The sequence below is a fragment of the Pogonomyrmex barbatus genome, unplaced genomic scaffold (genome assembly GCF_055798465.1).
Source record: "Pogonomyrmex barbatus isolate J1 unplaced genomic scaffold, ASM5579846v1 scaffold2, whole genome shotgun sequence".
In the NCBI taxonomy this organism is placed as follows: domain Eukaryota; kingdom Metazoa; phylum Arthropoda; class Insecta; order Hymenoptera; family Formicidae; genus Pogonomyrmex; species Pogonomyrmex barbatus.
In genome coordinates this window covers 2,117,796-2,142,455 of record NW_028297116.1, presented here as the reverse complement: position 1 = coordinate 2,142,455, position 24,660 = coordinate 2,117,796, and the positions used below count along the sequence as shown (strand labels likewise).

Here is a 24,660-nt window from a genome sequence, read left to right as displayed (position 1 = left end):
CTATTTGAACGTTCAGTAATTTGCTGCCATCTATCAGCAAATCATTAACGTATATATTTACAACATTGTGTTAAAATTGTATTTACCAAATGGTATCTTATTTCTAAAATCATACTTGCAATATTTTATATTTTATATAAAAGTAACATTGCACACCGGATCATCTGTATAGTAATGTTGAAAATATTTCTATTGATCATCTAACTGTAAACATAACTGTTAGCATTTATACTGTTGGGATTGTTTTATTGACTACCTGTCATACCTATATCATATTGTAAATTTAATAACAATCGATATATCACTAATATACATACCAATATACATGCAATATAGCACAAAAAGTAATTTAAGGTAAGGATACTTTCAAAAGATTTGCATAATACAAGGAGATACAAAAGTATAGATCGATATCTCCGTATAATCGTACAATTTCTCATCGAAAATTAACTAATTAACTGAATATCGCTATGTCAGCTTAAAAATTGAAAGTTTATTGTTATTTATAAATTTGTGTGAAAGTCATAGTAACGCTTGGTTTGGTAAAAAATATACTTATGAGTAAAACTCTTTTGCTGTTTTGACAACTATTTTTTATTCATTCCTCAATAATGCTATATTAAAATTTTGAATAAATTACATTTTACATACACCATATATAGACAAGAATATAAGTAAATGCAATAAAATCATATTTAAACATAGATAATCTTTTTAATTAAAAGACATACAATTAATATATATGATTATAATAATACTTAATCGAGATTTAAAAATTATAAATGTAATGATATTTATTTGTTATATTAAAATAAAGGGTGAAAATTGGATTTTAAATTACAAAGTTATTTACTGATTTACTTTTACTGACTTCTCTTTTAAATGCTAGAAATGATTTACTACCAACTTGTCCACTCTCATACTTTCTCTGGCGCATAGTTTCTTAATTTACTTTTTCATACTGTTCTCACCAGTTCTTATTAAAATGCTCTAAAAAATTGTCACATTGACTTTCCACAATGAATAGAAACTCTATTCAGAGTATAATGATACATTACTAGAAGTGTTACCATTGTTTCATAATATAATACATGCGTATCTTGACAAAGAAAAAGAGATTAAACAGATTACAGATTAAGAGGAAAATAAACTCTTGCAAAACTCTGAAAGTTCTGTAAGAATTCTTCTCAAAATTTTTATTTTACCTTTTTGAATATGTAGAACTTTTTTCTAGAATTTTTTTGTATTCACTCAATGTTTTGTTTTGATAAATCGAAAATAGATACAGACGTATAATTGATATCAATCCTGATGAAAGGAAATTTAAACGGCATTTTAACAACAAAGAAAAAAAAAGATTACAGACACGTTATGGCGGGAAGTCAAATTACATTGAAAGACAAAATTAAAAATATGCGTCGTCGACCCGCGATAAATCACGGAAACGGAGAGGGGGGGGGGGATCCGCGAATTTCCTCTTCCTGAAGAAGCATGTGTAGAGCCGATAATGATGCGGAGGCACGTAAACATCGAGGCGTTCACTCTCCGATGAAATATGCGCTCACCTTCACAAAACGCGCCCACCAAGAGAGAAAGGGAAACTGATCTCGAAACATGTCTCGCGTAAAACGCGCGCGAGAGCAAATTATACATATATCTCGTGCCGCCGCCAGCCGGGTTGGTATTCGAACGAGAAAACAAAAACGAGTACCACGCGAATACGGCTTATCCTTTTCCTTAGAGCTCGCGAGACCGTGACAGTGAACTCTCTACTGGAGGAATCTAATCCGGCCAGGGTCGGAGCGAATGTATACAGGGGGAGGAGGGGGGCGGGAGGGGGTGTTACGTTTCGACACGTCAACACAGCGTCGCCCTAAGAAAACGTCACGGACCGAGACGTTTGCACGAAATATCACATGGCATCGTTTCGGAGACGGGCTTGTGTTGTTTCACCAACGTCACTCGTGCGCGAACGGTGTGGTCAGTTAACTCGTAAACTTTTGTCAACAATTGAAATATAAATGACTAAAGAAAGAAAGATAAAGAATCGATTAAAAAGGGCCTTTGACTGACCTTTGACAGTGAAATTGGAGTTAAATGTTTTTTAGAAATCGGAGAAACATCAGAGGGATATTTTTTTTTTTTTTTTATCGATAGCGCAATTTTGTTTTTATAATTTTTATATAAGATCGTAATGTAATAATATCGAGAAATCAAGTAAAATTGTCACTTTTTATTATTCATAATATGAAAAATATTAAAAAATTTCATTTACATTATTACCAAAGAAAACGTTGTAAAAAATGAAGCGAAAATTTAGAAAGTTATTGCAAAAACCGTGGACTTAATCTAAACCGTAAAATTTTAACCGTACACTTTAAAAGATATTGACTTTAAAAGACATTTTTAGATTAAATATTTAAAATTTTTTTTTTACAAAATTTAGAATCTTTATATTTTTTATTTAAATATAAAAAAATTTTTAAATTTTATATGTTAATATCATCTACATTTAATATCTTCCATTTATTATTTTATAATTATTATTTTTTAAAATAATTTTTACATAAATATTTTAATTTTATTTTACATTTTTACATGGCTTTTATGAATCTTTGATAATTTAAAATAACTACATACTACTGTTCATTAATTATATCTTTTTAATAAAGATACATCTGTGATTTCAAGTATCAGATAAGTATAGAAATGGAGTTTGCTCATATTTATTGAATAATGCAATATTATACTTGAGAAAGTGCATTATATAGCATATTCAGCGATCTTACAAATGGTTATTCACCTTTATCAATAGTCATTCTTTGGCAGCTTTATGATCTATTACGAGGAAATAGTAACTGTTTTCGCCGATACTAAATAACAAGGGTACAACAACTGTTTTACAAGTCTACAAAAATAAAATTCGACAAAAAGACAAATATGTAGTAATGACGTTTGCACGCGTCAAAATAAAGGGGGCGTGTAACTTAAACATTAGTTTCATAGTATTTAAGTTATATAATTATAATTAAAATCACTTTTAATTTAAAAGTATTATCGGAAAATCACGGTATTACCATTAATTACATTAATTAGACAATTTACTGTAAAAAGAATTAATATATATTTAATATTAAAACTAACTTTCACTCTCTGCCTTTTATGACAACTTTGAATTTATTTATTCCTATCACACATATTTCTGTTGTAAAAATATTGGAAATTTCCTATACTTTCTACGCAAATACAACATCTTACGCTTTATATAGAGCTAATAATACATGATGTTTGTCTAATGGAATCGCAATATGAGGTGATTTGAAGCACATTACGTTAAGAAGAGAACATAAAGTTTACGCTACAATATATACGATGTCGAATCATATTCTTTCTCTTTTTGTTCAAAACGCATTTTACTCTATATCATGATGGACCGATTTATCGTGCGTTCCTTACCACAATTTTCTGTTTTAAAGCGTTAGCACTTGAATGAACATGGAAGAAATTATTTTCTTATTCCGCGGTGAAATTTTCGACACGTAAAATTTTATTGCTTGTTTTATTTACCGTTTCTTTGTGAATTAATTTAATAGTTGTGATTACACCGATTGTATTCGACAGAATTTTATTTCAGAGATGGTATATCTTTAGAAAAAAATGTATTGAATATTAGAAAAGGAAGTCCTTAGAAAGTTAGTTAGAAAGGAAGTCCTTCGATAAATATTCTGCCAATTAATTAGGATTATTCTTTAAAGAATCTAATTGTAAATTAAAAATTATAAGTAAGTTTAAAACTATTATGAAACATTAGAGAGAGAGAGAGAGAGAGAGAGAGAGGGGGGGGGGAAGATGTCTAGATGAAAGAAATTTTAAAATAAATTTTACATATTTTATATTGCATGATATATTTAAATTGGAAATATTTCATGCATTATTTAAAAACCTATAATGTTTTCTAAAAATGAAAGATACATATCCAAGACAAATCGTTTAGTTGAAAGCGTGACTAAACGCGACTAAAAGATGGCAAATTGCATACGATTGTTAATCTTCAGACTCGTCTTGAGTGCACTGACTTATTGTGTGTGAAAAGTTGCAATCATAAAATCTTGAATTTAATCTTAATCTACATTTTTCATTGTAGTTTTATTATATAAAACAAGACTGTTAACAACAGGTGTTTTTTTTTTCAGTTTTTTCAATTATTGTAAAATTATCATAGTTTGGGTTATAAATAATAATAATATTTCAAATAAAAGCCCCTTTCTTAATAGTAGAGTAGTAAAAAGATATTTTTTTTCTAAGATATTTGTTTTTCTCTTTGTAACTCTAAATTTTTCGTTTCTTTTTTCTATTTCTTTCCCAACTTTATAAGAAAACTTATTATAAACAAAGTCCGAATGAGTTTGACTCTCATTTTTAATGCATATAACACATCTTGAAATAAGCATCAATAGTTTTATTCATTGAAAGAATTGATCCATGTCAACTTTAGCCAAGAAAGGAGGTAGTACTAGTTGAGATACTATCCAGTTCCTGTTGAAAAAGGCATAAGGATAGAAATTCAACCTTGAATTCGGTGCAAGAAAGTATATCGCGTGAATGAGCTAATTAACGCGCGCTTGTAACGACGTCATTGTCGGCGTCCCGGCGCGTTAAGAAAGGAATTCGTATATGTGAACCGTAACGGCAGCGATATGAAAGATATATTATTCTTGTCAGTGAAATTTTTTACTTTTAATCACATAAAACATAGAAACATAACCGACACGTATGGATTATAAACTCAACATTATCGAAATCATGTTATACGTAGGTGTCATCTTTTCTGAGTTAGAAGATACTTTGCAGACGAGTATCGACGGAAATCGAGTATTAATGCTAATTTCCGACTGCCCCGACAACTTTCGACTTAATTGCGAGCCATAATTATTTTTTCATTTAATGAGGATAAGAATGTAAATATAACTAGAGATAATTAAAAAGAAAAAGTAATTTTTAATCATGTCAAATGCAGCTAATGATACATTCTTTCACATCATAAATGACATAAATAAAGTGATTTTAATAAATGCGTTATTAAATGTATACAATGTATTATGCAGATTTTCATGCTTTGCTACGATTTATTTACTTGCATAATATTTGCAACGCTTTCGCGTAATATTATATTCTATATTGCATAAACAATTTATTGAAAATAATATCACAAACAATATTAAAAACAAATAATATTACAAACATTACCACAGAGTTTGTTTTCTTTGAAAATAAATCTGTTATCTTCGCAATGAATAAAAAATTTTCTTTACATTAAATAACATGCCTCAAATTGTAAATTCAAGAAGATCGATCGCGCGCGTCGAAAGTACAACGCGTCATAGTAAATGTAGAACACTTTCGGTGGGATCGCATTGCCGGAGTAGTTACATTCTCTTGTTATTTATTATTCGTATTTTGGAAAGCAAACATTGGGCGCGGCCTTACAGATGCATTAACATCTTTGCGCGTTACTTGCAGAATGATAATTAACATTAAAGATTTAATTTCATTCAATATTTGACAGGTTTATAAAAATGTTTTATTATTTTTCTGCGTTTCTTAAACTTTTAGTAGATAATATCAATAATTATATTTTTAAATATAATTTATAGCTTTTAGCGTATTTGTATTTATTAAAATATTAATATATTTTTTTTTATCTCATATATTTTACATTCTATTACTCTTTTGATTTTTATTTTATAATATTTAATTTTGTAAATTCTTCTTTATCTTTTTTTTTTAAATAAATATTTAAACAATAATTATCTTTAATTCATTATCTTAAAGACACACACTTCTTCAACTGTGAAAGATTTATAATTGCTCACAATTTCGTAATAAAAAATATTATTAAACATGTCACGCAACATATCGTGTACAAATTAAATAATTAAAAGAAGCAATGCAAAAACTAAGTCAAAAATTAAAAAAAACGGTTGTTACCACAAGTAGCATAGCTGTAAATCATAAAACCTATTGGCTTTTATCTACTAAATTTGTTATTTTCTATCGCTATTTTTGTCGTCGTTTATTAATCGCCATCAACTAACTTTCGTTCGATGAGGTTCTTCTCCGCAATTACTCCGTAACGCCGTTAGCCGTCCTGTTTTCATTTTTCGTAGAACACACATAGCGATAGTGCGAGGCATACCTGTCCCACAGATCAGACTCATTTCGGCTCATCATCCCGGCTGTGTCCCTGCGGGGAAAAAGCCGGGAGAGGCCTCGTCGCTGCACGATGGATACAGGCGAGTCGGAGTCGTGCCGGAGCCGTCGACGTTGTCCATTCTCGCTCGACGCGAGGAAAGTGTCGATTTCTCCCTAAACAAAAATCTGACGGTTCACCCCCGGTCGCGCGGGGTACCCGCCCTCCTCGCGCCCGTTTTTCCATTTCCATTCGGCGGCCGATCGCCGATGTACGGGTACAGCTTTCCACGGTGGGAGGCGATCGCGACTATCCACCGCGTCTATGCTCTTTTTATCTTGTATAAAAGAGAAGAAGCGTGGCGCGGATAGCCGCAATACATCTGGATCATTCGCGGCGGCGAGAACGGCGATCGGACCGAATCTCATCTTTTAATCGATCGAGCAGGTGGAACCGAAACACCGGACACCGCCTCCTCGCCGACCCTGTTTCGCGAACGGACACCGATAACGCGACGGCAGGTCGGATAGGGGATAGCATTATCCTGGGCTTGGGCAAGCGGCGCGAGTAATTTAAGGGTCGGCGGTATGCGGTGCACGGTAAGTGCAGACCTTCTGAATTACTTTTCAATTACGATTACAATTGCAATTACAATCGCAATAAGTGTCGATCAATCCTTTCCTTATAAATCGAGAATCGATATCTTTCTCTTCTCTCTCTCTCTCTCTCTCTCTCTCTCTCTGACATTTTTGCTGATAAACGATTCTTCTGAAACTAGTCTGTATGACTTTGTAAAGAGGATTTTATGAGAGAGATACGATAATTTAAACAGATATGTAGGAAAGATGCTATCTTTGGAATGACTTTATCTCAGAATAATTGAAAGTAAAAATTTTAATATATAAATTCTGTCTGATGTGATTACATGATTGGAAGAGAGAAATAAAGAGAAAGACAATTTAATTTCTTAAATCGTAATTTGTCTATCAATTTTTATCTACTTTCTCATCTCGTTTTTTGTTAAAAAGATTTATATCTAGTTTGTGTTTAAATAATAAGCTAGCTCTTTTTATATGTTATAAATTAATTTTTTTATTTTAAGAAATTATTAATGAATAATTATTTTGAAACATACTTAATATATTTAGCATGCGTGTTATATATTATAAAAAAAAATAAGAATAAAACAAAATAAATATTTAAAGATGTCACAGTTTATAGTATCAAATAATAATTTAATTTAATTTAATTTAATTTAATCTCAGATATAAATTTACTATATGTTTCTTAATTTATTATTACATAATATACGTCATATATTTTATATAAAGCATGATTAACAACGATATATTAATTCTCAATTAATTCTTAAAAAGAGATATAGAAAAATTAAATAATTTTTATAATAATAGTAATAATAATTTTTTATTATTTGTACATTTTTATATATAAGATAAAAAATTGATGATAATTTTAAATTATTTAATATATATATATATATATATATATATATATATATATAAAGAACAATTTATCTGGATTTAAACTGATTTCTATCTTCTATGATGCGATTTAAAAGCAAGTGCTAACTTTCATCGTGTGAAAGTCTTAATACATACTTATCAAAGTACTTATGAAAGTACGACTGAGTGAAGGAAGAGGCGAGGCTGATAATGGCCCGCAGGTTTAGATAATTATGCTATCCGCAACCATAAACCAAACACCAATGACAATCCTAGCGTATCACGATCGCGTGCCTCAGTGTATGTAAATCCCATAAATGTGATTCCTCATGCAACTAAACTTTCGTAAGAAAGCCCCCCTGAATTTAATAGACAGTTGATTTATCTCGTTTCAGCGTATCATCGTTTACGCTCGTTATCATTGTGATCATTAATCAGCAATTAATGTTCACAGGCTCTCTGCGTTCTGCTGCTGGCCATCAGCGAGTCTCTTCTTACTTACGCGTGAGTATTCGTGCCATATTAAGACTACGTGATTAAATTAGATTAATATTAAGATACAGGAAAGTGTTGACTCATTAATTATATTATCTTATTATCATATTTAAATAAATGTTGCATTATGAAATTATAAAAAAACTCGTAATAAATTCACAATTAGTAAATCTATTTTAAGAGATATTGATTTAAAAATGATTTTCTAAACGATTCAATTTTTATAATTTTTATTGATAATATTAATTAGATCAATTTTTAAAAATTGCAATTTTGATGAGGAAATTGATCGATGTAATATTATTAAATAACTAATAAACTAAGAAATTTTTTTAAATAAATGAATCAAATAATACTCTAAAGTTAAGTATCTTTTCCTATGTTTCCCTTAATTATGCCATTTCAGAAAGGTGGTAGTAATTGTGCCTCGACAAGTAAGACGGAGTCCAGCGGTACCTTGGCGACCTCCAGGTCATTATAAAAAGTCATCTTACGGTGGAAATGACTTCCATCGTCATGCACATTATGGTCATGTTAATCGTTACAAAAAACCATTTCGGCCGTACGGGGGGCACGACGACTTCGATCATAGTCATGAAGGTGTAAATCATGTAAACGTACCATACGGCAAAGATGTTAGTCACAACCTCTCTTTTGGCAAAGGATATGTACCGTATGACGGCATCAAAAGTAACAGTTTGCCGCTTGTGCGTGACAGGTGATTTTATATTTACTATATTTGTCTCAATTTATGTCCATTGATCTTTCTGATTATACTATACATTTTTTATAATAATATGTGTGTATAATAACAAAGATGTCTTCTCCTTTCTCTCTCTCTCTCCCTCTCTCTCTCTCTCTCTCTCTCTCTCTCTTTCCCTCTCTCTCGTTCCTGTTAGAACTAAGTTACGTAATTTTCATAAAAATAATTTTCATATAGATGTCACTTTTGAATTCGCACACAAATATTATAAAATCCGTACGGAATATTTTCTGTGCAGATAGGCATCTTTACTTTCAAAAGTAAATTATTGTGATTACAGAAATTACATATAATAACGATATATTCGAAATAATCGAACGGTATCTAATACTAATTAATTCTCATCGGTTGACCGGTCTATGTTTACCCTAGTTTCCACCTGTGATTACTTTTTCCTATAATACGATTCAAGCAACTTCTTTTTCTTTCCTTTTCCAGGTACGCCGGCGCTTACGCGCGCCAACCGGCTGTTCCAGATTATCCGCCGACCAGTTTCACATCGGTAGGTCAGGAATACACGGCATCGGCGACGCATTCCTACGACAATCCGCAGGTAGATTCATACTTCTCGGACATGGAGAACGCCGCTAGAGGTGAATTGCGTGGCAGCTTGAAGGAGAGCGTGAACAAGTACTACGGTACCCGCTCGATCGAGAAGGACCTCAGTCTGAGGAACCAGCAGGCCCTTAGCAGCATCATAGAGACTAACAAGGATTCGCTGGCCAAGGATACCGAAAATCTGTCCAAGGACACATCTTCAGTTGCGTACGTTCAGGCGGCCTCTGTACCCACTTCCGCTACCATTCCCACTTCCATCGTCAATGCGCAGGGAGCCGTGATACTACCAGCTGGCATACCACCGGCAACTATTGCTGGTAACAAAGACGGCATTGTACTGCGGGACACCGTGTCCCTAGACGAATACCAGAGGAAGTTGGAGGAGCTTACCAAGACTTGGCCGAACATGTTATCCTCTGGCACCAACTTCATGACGACCGGAGCGATTGCCGCTCCCCAACAGTTGCACGCTGGTTTCTCGACCGGTCTGCCAGGTGCCGCTTTTAGCGGTCTGACCGGCGGTGTCAATTGGGTCACCAACTTGGCGCAAGCCAAGCAGGGCTATGCCGTGCGCGAAGATCACGGGGACCCGACGACATACGACTTCAGAACGATGACCATCACACAAAACTCCCCGTATCAAATATTGTCGTTCGGAGGTGTGCCAGCTAGCGCAGGAATCGCACAGAGCGCTCATGGATAGATGTAGGGGTACATGTAGGAGCATTAATGCCATCCGATTCGCGTGCGCGCTCAAATTTTTCTGTAATACTTAAGAAATATTTATTTTTTTTTCATTTACATAACTGCTAACTATTTTATTTTGTAAAAGGACCCAAAAGTATCGATAAACCTCACCTCGTGTCGTGAATTCATGTTGATGCATCAGACGCCATTGATGCTTCTAATTATACGCTCGATCAGGTTCTAAAAATGATGTGATTTTGATGAATTTAGTTTTTTTCCTTTTCGCAGACACGGCAAAATGTACAGTCGTATTGCCACGAACGTATAAATATATAGAGGTCATTTTCACGTACCTCTCTCGAGGAGTCGAGATCTGAATTGAATCAAATCATATCGATTCCAAAGAGTCTCAATTTTTCGTATGCACAAATATTCATAGTATGCGCGATAATGTAAATATTACACTTATGTAAATATGAGTGTAATTTTGTTTTCTTAGTAGCTTGATGGAATGCTTTTAATTTTACTTATTAGGATTTCTTGGATTCCATATTTTGATAAGTTTAGAGCTCTCACTTAGTTTACATTCACTCTCTCATGCGAGAATTTTTTTCTATCAGCCTAGATCAATTTTGATTATGTAAATTAGTCATGTGAATCAATCACAAAGAGACTCCTAAAAAAAGTCAATATTTGATAAATGATAACAAATATTATTTAGAATTGTTTTACATTTATATTATTATATTTTTATTTTTGAGGGGAAAAGGTGAGAGAGAAAGAGAGAGAGAGAATGTGTGTATGTGTATGTATGTGTATATATATGTATGTGCGTTTCTTATTTATCATATACGTAAAATAATAATTTTAATAAATGAGAAAATAATAAGTTAAATCCAAATACATTTATTAGTAATATTGGCTGCTCAATAATATCATTCTGTTAATAAATTAAGCTTAAATTTATTTTTGAAAAAAATGAAAGTTAATAATAATAATAATGAAATTAAGTGATCACATTAAATTATTGAACATGAGAGAGTGATGTGAAGTTACGGAAATATTTTAATATTCTAACAAATTTTTCTTTATTTTAAACAGAAATGAAATATACATTTGAGTTTATAAAATATTAGATATTTCAAGTTTCGTCTATCCATTTCATCGTGTAGGTTATTTATACACATATTATTTTATTTAAAAAATATATAATATTAATTAAAAGAGAAAAGTTAACATAATGTCTGTGTAAACGCTGACAATTTTCAACGACTGGATATTCCTAATTTTATATTTTACATTTTTACATCTTTTCACAATTTTATGTTCTGAACCTATCGTTTTTACAGAATTATTAAATATTTTATGATTTTAGGAATGGAAAGAGATTGTAATAATTATGGTGCAAACTTTCAAAGTCAAATGAAAGTATGATAAAAGAATAGAGAATATTTACACATTAAATAAGATTGTTTAAAAATTAAAATATTAATAACTTTTTTGTTATAAAGGAATGAAAAAAAAATTTTTTATTTAACAAAACTTTATTTTCTAATTAAAAATCGTTATTCTAAATAATTATTTGTTCTTTACAAATTGAATTCAGTAATAATTACTATTTTAAATGTCGAGTATCAATAATATTTTAAATTTTAAATAAATTTCAATTTTATATTTACTAAAGAATTTGTAATTGAAGGATTGCACGAGAGCTCTGGAAAAAGATATGTATATATGTGAAGTGGATGACATTGCGTATCGTTACAGTTTCAAATACCTAAGATTTATGTGTGTAATAATATGATGATGTCATTTCTAAGATTGCATAGATATAAATGATATTAGAATTGTTTTAGAGGCTCTTTCATAGAACAGAATATTATTCTCACAAATATTATTAAAATATTACGTATAATTATACAATCAAGTCTAAAATTGTAAATATAAGAAATTGCAAGGAAGGAATAAAAATATCTTATTACGAAAAAAATCTCTGAATATAATTAGTATTATATGACGGATATTTCAATTATTTTTGTTAATTAAATAATTTTTGTCCTCTATGTAATCTGATTTCTTCAAGGACGAGGAATAACTTTCCGATATATCGTTATCAGTTATATATTACGCATCTATCTGATGTTTATTTAAATATAAAATGTTATATATTAATATATTTGCAATTTATAAATAATAAATATATATGATGTCTAAAGCAAGTTTGTAAATAATAATTAATGTCCCATGATATTTCCACAGCTTCTCAATTTGACAATTAATTTATGTTATTAATTAAAAGGTTGCTTAATTATTAACTTTTACTTTTTGTTATTTGTTAATTATTTATATATAAATATATAAATATATAAATATAATAATTATTATATTTACATATAAATTATTAAATAACAATTTACAATTAAACAAATAGTTCAATAACAGAACTAAACAAAAAAAAAATAATCTTAATTAATATTGATATGATATTAAAGCTATATCTTTTTCTTTTTTTAATTATAATCAATCCCAGAATTATCTAGAGGATATTTAATTAACAATTAACAAATTTAATATTTTCATTTAACAATATGTACAATATTTACATATCTTTATTGTAGCAAGAATGTAAATTTCCATAACGGCAATTGCTGCATCAATGGTGGTTGCAATATTTCTTGCAAAAATAACAATCGATGCCACACTGCGGTAATAAATATCAACGACAGCCGTTAAATCTCGACAGGTCGGAAACACGCGCCATTTCCACGGTCGAGCGGTCGTGCGAAGGCGACTTTAAAAATCAGCCGCCTTGTCCGACACCTGAAGAGAGTAATGCGAGAGATCACGGTCACCAGTGAGGATCGCATCCTCTCTCGTTCCGGTTACTTTCACTAGAAGACCGATGACCGGTTGAACGTTTGAAAGTCGAGAAAGCAACCGTTCTCCATGATCGCGCCGTCTGCACTCTGTGCACTCAGATGCCGCTTACGGTAATCAGGCAAGAAGGGAATCGAAAGATGGCAGAGAACAGGGAAAGTGAAAGGATTGAGAAAGGGCTCGACCAAAAAAAACGATAATCCGCGGTGAGCGCAAATGAGATTTTTATAGAGCACGTCACATGAATGGTGATTGTCAGGATGGTATTTAAGGATGTAACCTCTTACTTCTTATAAAATATAAGCTCTTTATCTGAATCATGAATTGCCATCGATTTGATTGCCATGCATTTCGTGTGCGATCGATGATCAGATCATTTTGATCTACAATACTTGTATAATCAAATTACTTAATCAAATATTGACGCTACTCGTTTTTTCATCTCCTATATAATTTGTTTTCGATTTATTTTCGATATGCTATTACTATTGTTAACATTTTTTATTACAGTATAATGATAAAATAAATTAAGAAAAAAAAAAAAGAATAAATTACATTAAATTTAATCGAACTGTAAAAGATTCTTCTAGCGAATTATATTGAATAGAAAATTTTTTTTTTTTTTTAAAGGAATTTAAAGAATTTCTAGGCCAGTAAACAAGAAAAGAAAAATGTATTAAAATCTATCTTGTTGAATTTTGTTTTATATAAATTAATTTAAGAAACAAAAAGGGAAAGTAACATATGATAAATCTTTTATATCAGTTTAATAATAGTAACGTTTTATGTTTATGTAATATTGACATTTATTTGAAGCGTTTCTCGCTTGAATATTTTACGCTTAATTGCACAGCGTTAATGACGGCGGATCGTTTTAATTCCGACCGCGAAAAGCTGCTCTTGATCTTGATAAATAAGGTAAGGTCGTTCGGTGCACCTTCACTACGGTTTCTCGCGGAAGCGTGTGAAAGTAATGGGTGCTGTTGGTCGAGCAGCGTCGTTGATGGCTGCTTTGCAGAGCATCGATCGATGCGCGGGCAAAAGAAAACTCGAGAAAACTGCGAAGAAATTTTTCTATCCCGTGATCGAGTGCAACATTTGCAGAAAAACATATATCTTTAACAATAACTATACCATTTTTATTAATGTAAAGTGCCATGTAAAATTACTCATAAATTACCATGTAAAATTAACCACATATAAGACCGACGATAATAATGAAAGGAGACGAGCTTATTCGCGAATATATTTGAATATATTTGAATATATGCTTCATCTAACTTAGCGTAGAATTGTTAATTCCCGGAAACGAGTGATTCGCGTAACCTTCACTTATAAGTTAATTTAAGTTTTGTCTGAGGAGAGTAACATTTGCAGTTATAGTGTATGACAATCGAGAGTTTAAGGCATAGAGCGGTCGTTGGGACGATGTAAAAGAGAAATATTCATATTTTTACGAGGTATAAGAAATGTGTAGAGGAATAGATTTGTCTAACGCATGTCATCGTCTAGGTAATATTACACTATATTTATGATTATTGTAATGAGAATAATATTTCGACAGACAGAATAATATTGTGACGAATATTACGTAGCAATAATGTAAATAAGAGGTAGCATTGATCATATTCATTAGCCTAATGATTTCATATTTCATTATGATACATTCATATAAATTATCGATGTCATTAACTCAACGTGTGTGTGTCACACACATTGAGAAATCTATGATTAATTAAATGAAACGTAAAAAATATTATTTTACATATTTTCATAGCATAAATGAAATTGATATAAATAAAAATTATACTACACGATGACATTTTTTCTGTTGGAAAAATTTTTATACTACGTTAAGAAATATATATATATATATATGATAAAAAAATTTTCAAAAATTCAAAAAAAATTTCCTGATAGATATTCTTCATCGAGCATTTGGCTTTGGATCTCAATTTTGGAGATTAATTTAACCTTTTGAAACTCAATATGAAGGGAAAAACTGTTTCTTTCATCTGTTAAATTATTCCTTTCTTTCTCTTTTTTTTTTTTTTTAAATCAAATCTACCTCCCCATTAAATTCCAGGAGTTTCGTTAAGATTACAAAAAAGTGGGTATTTATATTTTTTATCGTCTAAAAAATCGTGGATCACGGAAGCACACGTTTCATTGAATTGATGATATAATGGAGATACCGTGTCAATGCCAGCTTGTGAATCAAGGCCAGCAATCCGCGGCAGAAGGAAGTCCGCAAGTGTTTCGTCGCGGCTGACGGCCACGCTTCGTCGTGGAATTTACCGTCTACCGCTTGAACACGATAAGGGAAAAGAGTGAAAGGATAAGGAGCGGCACAATAGCGGGAGAGCCTCTCACGATTTTCCGCCACGGGTAAGCTGTCTTTCTCGGTGCGACGCGGTATGCGTGTTTCCGTCTCTTCCCGTTCCACCAGGCTCCGTCCCGCTCTCACCCCCTTATTTTCACTTACTCTCCCTTTCCCTGAGCCCTATCCTGCCTCCCGCGTGTTCCTGCTACTTTCTATTTTGTTACTCGGCAGTGTCTATATGCGATATGTTTGTACGTGTATGAGATCCATTAACGAGGCAGATACGCATGACTGCAGAATCGCACGTCGCGATTTTTATATCGGGTGTCATAAACTATCTCATAACTCACTTTTTATTTGCTAGATTTTTTGATCGTTATTTTTTTTGTCGAGCTTTCTTTTAAGTAAAAGTCGAAGGAAAACTTTTATTAAAATAATGTCATTAAAATAATACAGAGATAAAATTATTTTAGCCATCTAAATATATTTCTAAATTAATTTTTTGCTAAGATGACTCGTTCATTTTCAAATTTTAAAAAAACTTTTATATTAAAATATAAATATTTTCACAAATATTTTTAAAACATATTTAGAGAAATAAATTTAGAGAAATAACATTAAATAAATATTCTAAATTAAAAAATATAGGCTAAATATTTATGCAATTAATTTTTAAATTAGGCTTGTTGAGGAGAGTTCAAAATTGATTAAATTATATCATTAATTTGTACTTTCAAAGTTCAACTTTTCAGAAAATGTTTCGGTTTTTAATGTAGATATGATTTAAAGACTGTACATTATATATATATTTTTGTTAAAGATAAATTAAGCTTAAATAGATAAAAAGATCCAGTGTAAATGTAGCTCAATGATTTGAATACTTTGGACACCTTATATAGAAATCAGCCGCAGTAATTAACGTTGGTAAAAAGTGCGAGGTAAATCGTCATTCTATGCTTTCACATGGTTGCATTGGCAAAGATCTCCCAGGGGGGATTAAATAGCGAGATGTTCGAGTATACTTGTTATTTTATTGTTGTGAATTTACACCCGCATATATTGTATAATGAGCAATAAACTGTTCATACACGACGGAGTGTAGAGATTTAAGAAAGTAGAAGCTTAAATTGGATTGAATTTGTTTCTTTTGTTCTTGCGAACTCATTAATCCTACATTAATGACGCCAATTTAATAGGGGAGATTTTTCTGGGAGATTTTTTTCAATTTAATAGGGGAGATCTTTCTGGGAGATTTTTTTCAATTTTCATCTAATTAATTGTAAAATAGAAAGTGAATAATTTATTAAAAAGAATTAAATATCCTATATTAATTTACTTTATCAGCAAAAAAATCGATAAAATAAAGTATAATTTTTAAATTTACTTTTTTCTTATAAATCTTAATTTAGTAGAATTTTATTTAACATGTAATATTTAAAAAGCATCGAGCATTTTTTCAAGTATGAAGTTTCGATATTGAAACAAACTGAAGCAAACAATTAAGTAATAAATTTTGTTCCAAAAAGAATATTTTGAATTAAATTAAAACATAAAGTAGTTTGAACATAATTTAAAAAATTTTAAAAACTTAAATAACAATCGTATCTTTAAAATATTTTGCAATTAATAAAAAGAGAATTATATTCATTCAGAATTATTCAATTAATTAAGCTTAAAACATAATGTCAATGTAATGGAACTGTAGGATTTCTAAGAAGCTATGTTATGTCAGAATAGAAATTAAATTACTTTCAAAGTTTTTGTACCTACGTTATACTTAACATATCGATTATACGTTACGTGCGCGTTTGTGCGCTAGTTCGCGGTGTGCGAGTATCTGCGATCGATTAAAACCTGTATAATCAGAGCAATTTCTTGCTCAAACTAAAGATACAATTAATTCCTTCGCGCTCGACACGCGTAATAATGCGATAAATGATTAAATTAAATTAGCTGGATTAAATCAAATTGAATATTATTATGTGCGTAAAAGTGTTGGAGAGAAAGAATTTAGTAGAGAAGAATAAACGTATTTTTCTTTCATTCGACATTAAACATTTCATGAATATATTATAAATAGTGTAGATTATTCACGAGAATGTTAATGTCATACAATTTATATATTTATATGCCAAAGAATTCAAAGAATGTGATTTATTTTAAAATATAGAAATAGAATCAATATAAAAATCAATAAGGCATCTTTATATTTAAGGCATATATTTTTTACAGAAAAGCAAAAGTATACATTTCTTTCATGCTTGAAATATTTAAGAAGAGCCTTTAAAGAGACATGCGTTACCTATCTTATTTTCTAACTTATTTTATTCTCGAAATCGGGGAAAGTGCATAACCGATGCAGCAGTAATAGTTCTGGCCCGATATAATACTTATGTTTATCTATCGGCTTATTGTACGAAGCTTATAAATCAAATAAATCGATCTGTCATCATTGCGACGCACTTACCGCCAACCGCAGTCGCGTGTTTCTGATTAAAGCGTTAATCAATCTACAAATGCAATTTTTTGTTCGCGTAAAAATAAAATAATCGAAATATACAGTGAAAGGAAAATTCATCTTTTGCTTTTCCATTTTATTATGCTTCTTCTAAAATGTCAATATAACGTCATATAACTTCGTAATCATCATTGAGTGCGGAATCGAATAAGATTCCGCGTCATGCTTTCGTTCGACGAAAAAACTTGGCCTAGCCAAGGAAATTAATTGTGCTGTGTTATCAATACCATCGTATGTATATGCCGACAAGATCGAGAAAGCTCAGACGCGAATTTCTCTAGGACCGAGTTGTGTGGGTCACGGCCGTTTCTCGTTTCGCAGAAACGCATTTTGCGCTTGTATGTATCGGGCACCATCCACTGACAAGTACAATGTACTTAGCAGACAAGTACAATGTACAGGTATATAGCGAGGGATATGCTCGCCAGTTTCGTACGTCATACGTTCGGTTTCTTTTCGAGTGTGTTCCTCCGACGATACCTCCGGTGTGGTACCGCGATCTTTATTTCATCCCCACTCGGTCCCTTCCGGTACTTCCTCTCGTCTGGTATATATACAGGTATATATACAAGACCGCGGTCGCAGATATATGACAGTGTACACCGGGTCGCCGTGGTGAGCTGTGCGTGGGATAAGAGGAAGGAAAAGGTTCTTGCGGCAGGCCGCGTCCTGGATACCAGAATGGAACTCAAACATGCTGTAAGCACAATAAAATGGATAAAAACCACTTGGTACCACTTGGTTTCACCGAGAGATCGGAAACAGGAAATACAGACAGGAGGCCGCACTCGCGTGCGGCCGATGTCTGAAAGTGATTTTTGTACAGTGGCTTCTTTATCATCTAAATCAAACGACAGTTTTCGTACCACACTGGAAAAAAAATTGTTATAATTAAAAATTTTTATGTCTCAAAACATAATATATGGAAAAAGCACTCCTTTCGGCTACAATAATTAAATTTCAGAGTTACAAATTAATAATTATAATTTAAAAATTATATATAATATTGTATATTGTTATTTTTCATATTTTTACTGTTGTAAAAAGAATTTTGATAAATTATTTAATAAAATTTAATTAATAATATTTTTATTATAACAGAAAATTAATTGCTTTAACAATTTTTTTCAAGTTTATTTTACTATTTTTTTACTGCAAGATATAGTTTTATTAAACCAAATATTTTATTTTTTTTTGTAAATATAAATTTTCTATTTAATATAAATATCAATGTCTATACATATATAGCTATCGAAAATTTTTAAATTACACATATAAATGTGTAAAAAAATTACACATTTAATTTTTGTAATATAAGAATATTCATAAATAATTCTTATAAATAGAAAACAATAATTGAATTATGTAAGATGTTTTTGAATTATTAATTGTGCGTTTAGTATTGTATTTATTACCCATCCATAATATTTGAAATTTAAAAATTTATAGATTATTAAGAAGATTCGTTTAATTGCAGATAAGGGCCTTCATTCTAACAAATATTCTATCAGTAGTCCTCGCAACCTTCGGACACGAGCAGTGAGTTTCCAATCATATAAAAATTTATTAGTAAATTTGGTGACTCAAAAACATAAAAATGAAAAATTTTCTTCTTGCCAAAGTTAAATAATTATTCATAAAAAATAATATAAAAAATTTTAATGTTTCAAACTTGTTCCATCATTCTGTTTAAATGCTCATGCGAAATTAATTTGAACATTCGTTCAAATCAATTAACTTAATAAAGAATATAATTCATACAATTTATATAGAAACGAGTGAAAGAAACGAGATATTCTTTATACCTGTAATTACCTATATGGAAATGTGTTAATTAGGAGATGTGTTAATTAAGAACGCATGATTCTTCATTTAGCATACTTTTCAAATTTCAGTGTACATATAAGGATACATTTGCCAGAAATAGTGCAACATCACGAAAAGAAAATCATAAAATATGAGGATCACGGTGGAGGCGGACATGGAGGCGGAGGTGGTGGAGGAGGTGATGATCATCATATAGAGGTTTCCGGTCCCGGAGACATAGGAGGCGGTTTTGGAGGTGGCCATGGTGGAGGTTTTGGAGGAGGTCACGGAGGAGGTCACGGAGGTGGTTACGGAGGGGGCGGTGGTTTCGGAGGTGGTCATGGAGGAGGACACGGAGGTGGTGGTGGTTTTGGAGGAGGTTTTGGAGGTGGTCATGACATTGGTGGTCACGATATTGGCGGAGGTGAGAAAAGATTATATTAGAAATATAGTTCATACTTTATAATCTTTTTTTATAAAATTTTTAGTAATTCTAAAGACAAATTTTATTTAGCGGACAAATTATATTTTTCATACATTTTTTTATTCTATGCTTATCTTACTTGAACAAAAAAAAATTTTTTTCTTCTCTTTCTCTTTTGATGTTTTTTTCATGAGAAGTTTTGTCATCAAAACAATAAAAATACTAAAAATAATAATTCATTCTAGGTGGAGATATCATAATAGATCATGGCGGTGGTCATGGAGGAGGCGGTGGTTTTGGAGGTGGCCATGGAGGTGGTTATGGTGGAGGAGGTGGTGGCGGCGGTATTATCATAGATCATGGAGGACATGGCGGCGGTGGCGGTTTTGGAGGTGGCCATGGAGGTGGCGGCGGAGGAGGTGGTATTATTATAGACCATGGAGGACATGGCGGCGGTGGCGATTTTGGAGGTGGTCATGGAGGTGGCGGCGGAGGAGGTGGTATTATTATAGACCATGGAGGACATGGCGGCGGTGGCGGTTTTGGAGGTGGTCACGGAGGTGGCGGCGGAGGAGGTGGTATTATTATAGACCATGGAGGACATGGCGGCGGCGGTGGTGGTTTTGGCGGAGGTCACGGCGGAGGCGGTTTTGGCGGAGGATATGGTGGAGGTGGTGGTTTTGGCGGAGGACATGGCGGAGGCGGCGGTATTATCATAGAACATGATGATCATGGCAGTGGCGGTGGCGGCGGCGGCGGCGGCGGTTACGGAGGTGGACACGGAGGTGGCGGTGGCTATGGCGGAGGCGGTGGATTTGGGGGAGGACACGGAGGTGGCGGCGGTGGTATAATCATCGAACATGGAGGACACGGTGGCGGTGGCGGCGGTGACTTTGGAGGTGGATATGGAGGCGGACATGGTGGTGGTTTTGGAGGTGACCACGGCGGCGGATTCGGAGGAGGAGGTGGATACGGCGGCGGTGGTGGATTTGGTGGTCATGGAGGCGGTGGATTTGGCGGACATGGCGATTTTGGAGGCGGCGACGATCATCATATTGGCTCCAGCAGTTATGGCAATAGTATATCTGATTTTGGCAGCAGGTAAATTTGAAATTGTACTAAATCAATTGCATTAATATTAGTCAATTGAAAGATGCATTAAATTTTAACATAGGAAATATGAAAAAAATCTCCAATGTGTAAATCTGTCTTATATGTAGTACAGTATATTATATTAATATGTTTTTCAGTGGCCATGGCGGAAGTTACAGTTCTGGCAGTGGTTTTGATTCTTTTTCAAGTGGCCATGGCGGTGGCGGCGGCGGCGGCGGTGGCGGTTACGGTGGGGGCCACGGCGGCGGAGGCGGCGGAGGCGGTGGTCTCTCCAGTTATCACAAAAAGAAATAAAAATAATCGCGCTGTGACCAATATGTTGAACAAAGTGCATTGCAGACTTATAGGGATATTCTCAATGACATTTTCGATTGATTGATATCAATCAGGAAAGCAGCTTCAATGTAAATCATGTTGTCAATTTAATTATGTGATATACAGATACTTTTTTACTTTTTTCATGTTTGGTCAAAACAATCGACCGAAGCTTGTTTTATTTTATAGTGTGAAATAATTTAATATTTTTTTTTCTATATAACCATAAGATGATTGTAATTTATTTACAAATTTCTTAATTTTTATTAATTATTTTCTACAAGTAATGATATCGATGATAAGATATCGAACGAGACTATTTTGACTGATCGACAATTATTACGCGACAGAAAATAGACATATAACGAAATAATGATAAACGTAACTCATACATATGTAACAGAACAAACGTTTTTTCATAAAGATATAGGACATAAGAAAAGTTGTACATACTTATAGAAGTAGTTTCTTTAAACTTTAATCTGATCAAATTTAACAAAATCTTAACTTGACGTTTTCCAAATAAATTATCTCATTTCTTGTCAACTATTACATAAAGACACAGGACTTGACTTAACTTATATTTGACATTATGACAGACTATTTTTTACGACAGATTTATAATAAAAACAATTAGAAAAATGAAATAATTTTCTATGAAAGTGAAAAGTATGATTTTTTATCCGAATTTATTTATGTTAAACTGCGAGTGTGTGTGGGGAGAGAGGGGGGTACACACACACACACACACACACACACACACACACACACACACACACACACACACAAAATTTAAATATTTTATTAAAATTCAAATAATTAAATTTATTACTAAAAACAATTTTTGAAATAATAATATTGGGTATAATAATATTGGGAATATTAACAATTTAAAATTAAGTGAGCATTAAAAAAATTATAAAACATTTAAACCAGTGTGATAAAAGTTAAAACGGATATTGTTATAATTTGTAATTATACGACCTTGTTCATATTTTTTATACCTCATTATAACACTAGGCACGCATCTCAATTTAAATCTTCACGTGCCTTGCTCGCTAGCACTTTTTAGTGACGCTGTATAATTGCGATTAAATCAATATTATGTATTATGTTTGTACATATAATGTTTTGTAAATAGAGTATTGTGATTGTTTCAATAAAATTTTTATATGTTTTTAATATATGGCATTATTTTTTTATTACGGTATATATTACGGTATAATAATATATAACAAATAATTTTATTTATAAAGGATAAGAAACTCAGTTCTTAATAAAAATTGTATATGTATATAAAATATTATTATTTTCCTCTTTGTAAATATCATTATCATTATTTATCACTTGTTAGTATCCTAACTGTATAAAATATAACCATTCTTTAAATTTAAAATTTGAACTCCTTATTTCTTCTCTCACACACAATTTCAATTTTAACTTTTAATTTATATTTATATTCTATTATATTAGAAAGAAATATTAAAATAGAAGATATTAAAGATATTAAAAGTAATAAATAACTAAATCAAATATAAATGCATCAATAAGCTCTTTTTATAAGATCTTTGTATGCATAATCAATATAATAAAAGTTAATTATAAGTATATTTATTAAAATTATAGATTAAGATATTGCAACATCTTATTAACAAATATCAAAATACAAAATAAATCAATTATATTCACAATTACATTCACAAATTAAATGCGTCGCGAAGCTACTCGTCTCAGCATTGCGATTCATTTCAACGTTCCACAACGTTTTATTTTGTTAATAAAAATAACAGAATGGCAAAAAATAAAAGAATAACATCGACCTCGACATTATGCGAATCGAATAATTTGCTAATTAAGACGCTATCTGAAAATGCAGCGTCAAAAAATTACACATATAATACATTATGACGTACAAATCCTGTGTGAAATATTAGTAAATGACCATTATGTTATAGCTTTCTGTTACTTTGCTAATTTGTTATACGAAAGGATTACATTTTCTGTCGGTACTTGTCGCAAACGTATCTCGAAAGATGATTCGTCACGCAAAGCGACTCGCCTCGTTGCTTGCTCGTTAAAGTTTGTCATACAAATAATAACATAATTATACGAATAATAACTAAATAATTTTTATACATAACGTTAAATGTGATAAATAATCGTTTAGCGCTGTTTTTATTTTGCACAATCACTTCGTTACTGTTACTGAAATATTTAAATACAAACTATATTTATTAAATATTAAATATTTTATTCCTTACGTATCGTTGCACTTGTTTCAAATTAATTTCACTGAATATATATGTAATAATGTTCGCATATTTTACGATTTATTCCGTGGAGTTGAGATAATAATTAATTTTTCCTTGATTGAAGATGGCTGAAATAATTTAAATTTTTGAAGTGCAAAGTTCTTCCGCTTTCACTTTTCAATTTATTATCCATTAATTCCTGATTCCTGTACATTATGCTTGTTCATTACATTAATACTGTATGGTCATTTATCGTAAATGACATAGAAAGCAAAGCAGTGCCAGGAAGTAATTCATGAAGATCTTTGATTTGCTAGTACAAACATAAATTATAGTCTTTTACAGATTTCCGCTTAACGCTTTAATGTGTAATTTAATAAAAAAGAAAGCCAGCCATCATAGTCGTGTGACATTTTGTGAACAGCGGATTTACCGAATCTATACATATAAGAATATATATATGTAACTTGTATAAGCTAAGAATTTAACAATAAAAAGGAATATATTTATTTGCATCTTATTTGCATATTTTGAATGTCTATCTTTCAAATGTGTGATCTAAAAAAATTAATTTCTTTCAATTTTTTTAATTGCATAATTTGGAAAGAAAAAGTAAGAAAAGTAATAAAGTAATATAATTTTTAATTTGTATAATTTGTTATTTGTTTTCATTCAATTAATATAATATTTCATATAATGTATTCTTTTAATTTTATTTAGATAAATTTTGTTAGAAAAGTAAATTGATGAAATATAAATATAGTACAATCTCTGGAAATATGCAACCTAATGCACTTTCTTGCTTACTTCTGATTGCTAGATACGGCGTTTATGCCAACTTAAAACACATATTTGATAAATCGAAAAAGTTATACA

The 24,660-nt window shown here is 31.5% G+C and overlaps 3 protein-coding genes across 3 annotated transcripts; all 3 read left to right on the top strand.

Moving 5' to 3' along the window:
* The first annotated feature begins 6,329 nt into the window (after nucleotides 1-6,329).
* On the top strand, nucleotides 6,330-12,383 carry LOC105430386 (uncharacterized). The gene is made up of 4 exons (XM_011643932.2): nucleotides 6,330-6,789; nucleotides 8,108-8,157; nucleotides 8,555-8,866; nucleotides 9,350-12,383. Exons 1-4 carry the CDS (start codon nucleotides 6,778-6,780, stop codon nucleotides 10,170-10,172), a joined length of 1,197 nt encoding a protein of 398 aa, XP_011642234.2. The 5' UTR covers nucleotides 6,330-6,777; the 3' UTR covers nucleotides 10,173-12,383.
* Nucleotides 12,384-18,219: 5,836 nt separating this feature from the next.
* Nucleotides 18,220-20,232, top strand: LOC105430547 (uncharacterized). The gene is made up of 3 exons (XM_011644165.3): nucleotides 18,220-18,573; nucleotides 19,352-19,413; nucleotides 19,770-20,232. Exons 1-3 carry the CDS (start codon nucleotides 18,268-18,270, stop codon nucleotides 20,122-20,124), a joined length of 723 nt encoding a protein of 240 aa, XP_011642467.3. The 5' UTR covers nucleotides 18,220-18,267; the 3' UTR covers nucleotides 20,125-20,232.
* A 61-nt stretch (nucleotides 20,233-20,293) lies between these two features.
* On the top strand, nucleotides 20,294-22,798 carry LOC148936571 (uncharacterized). Its single transcript, XM_089076027.1, has 3 exons — nucleotides 20,294-20,300; nucleotides 20,350-21,205; nucleotides 21,355-22,798. Exons 1-3 carry the CDS (start codon nucleotides 20,294-20,296, stop codon nucleotides 21,509-21,511), a joined length of 1,020 nt encoding a protein of 339 aa, XP_088932153.1. The 3' UTR covers nucleotides 21,512-22,798.
* The last annotated feature ends 1,862 nt before the right edge of the window (nucleotides 22,799-24,660 follow it).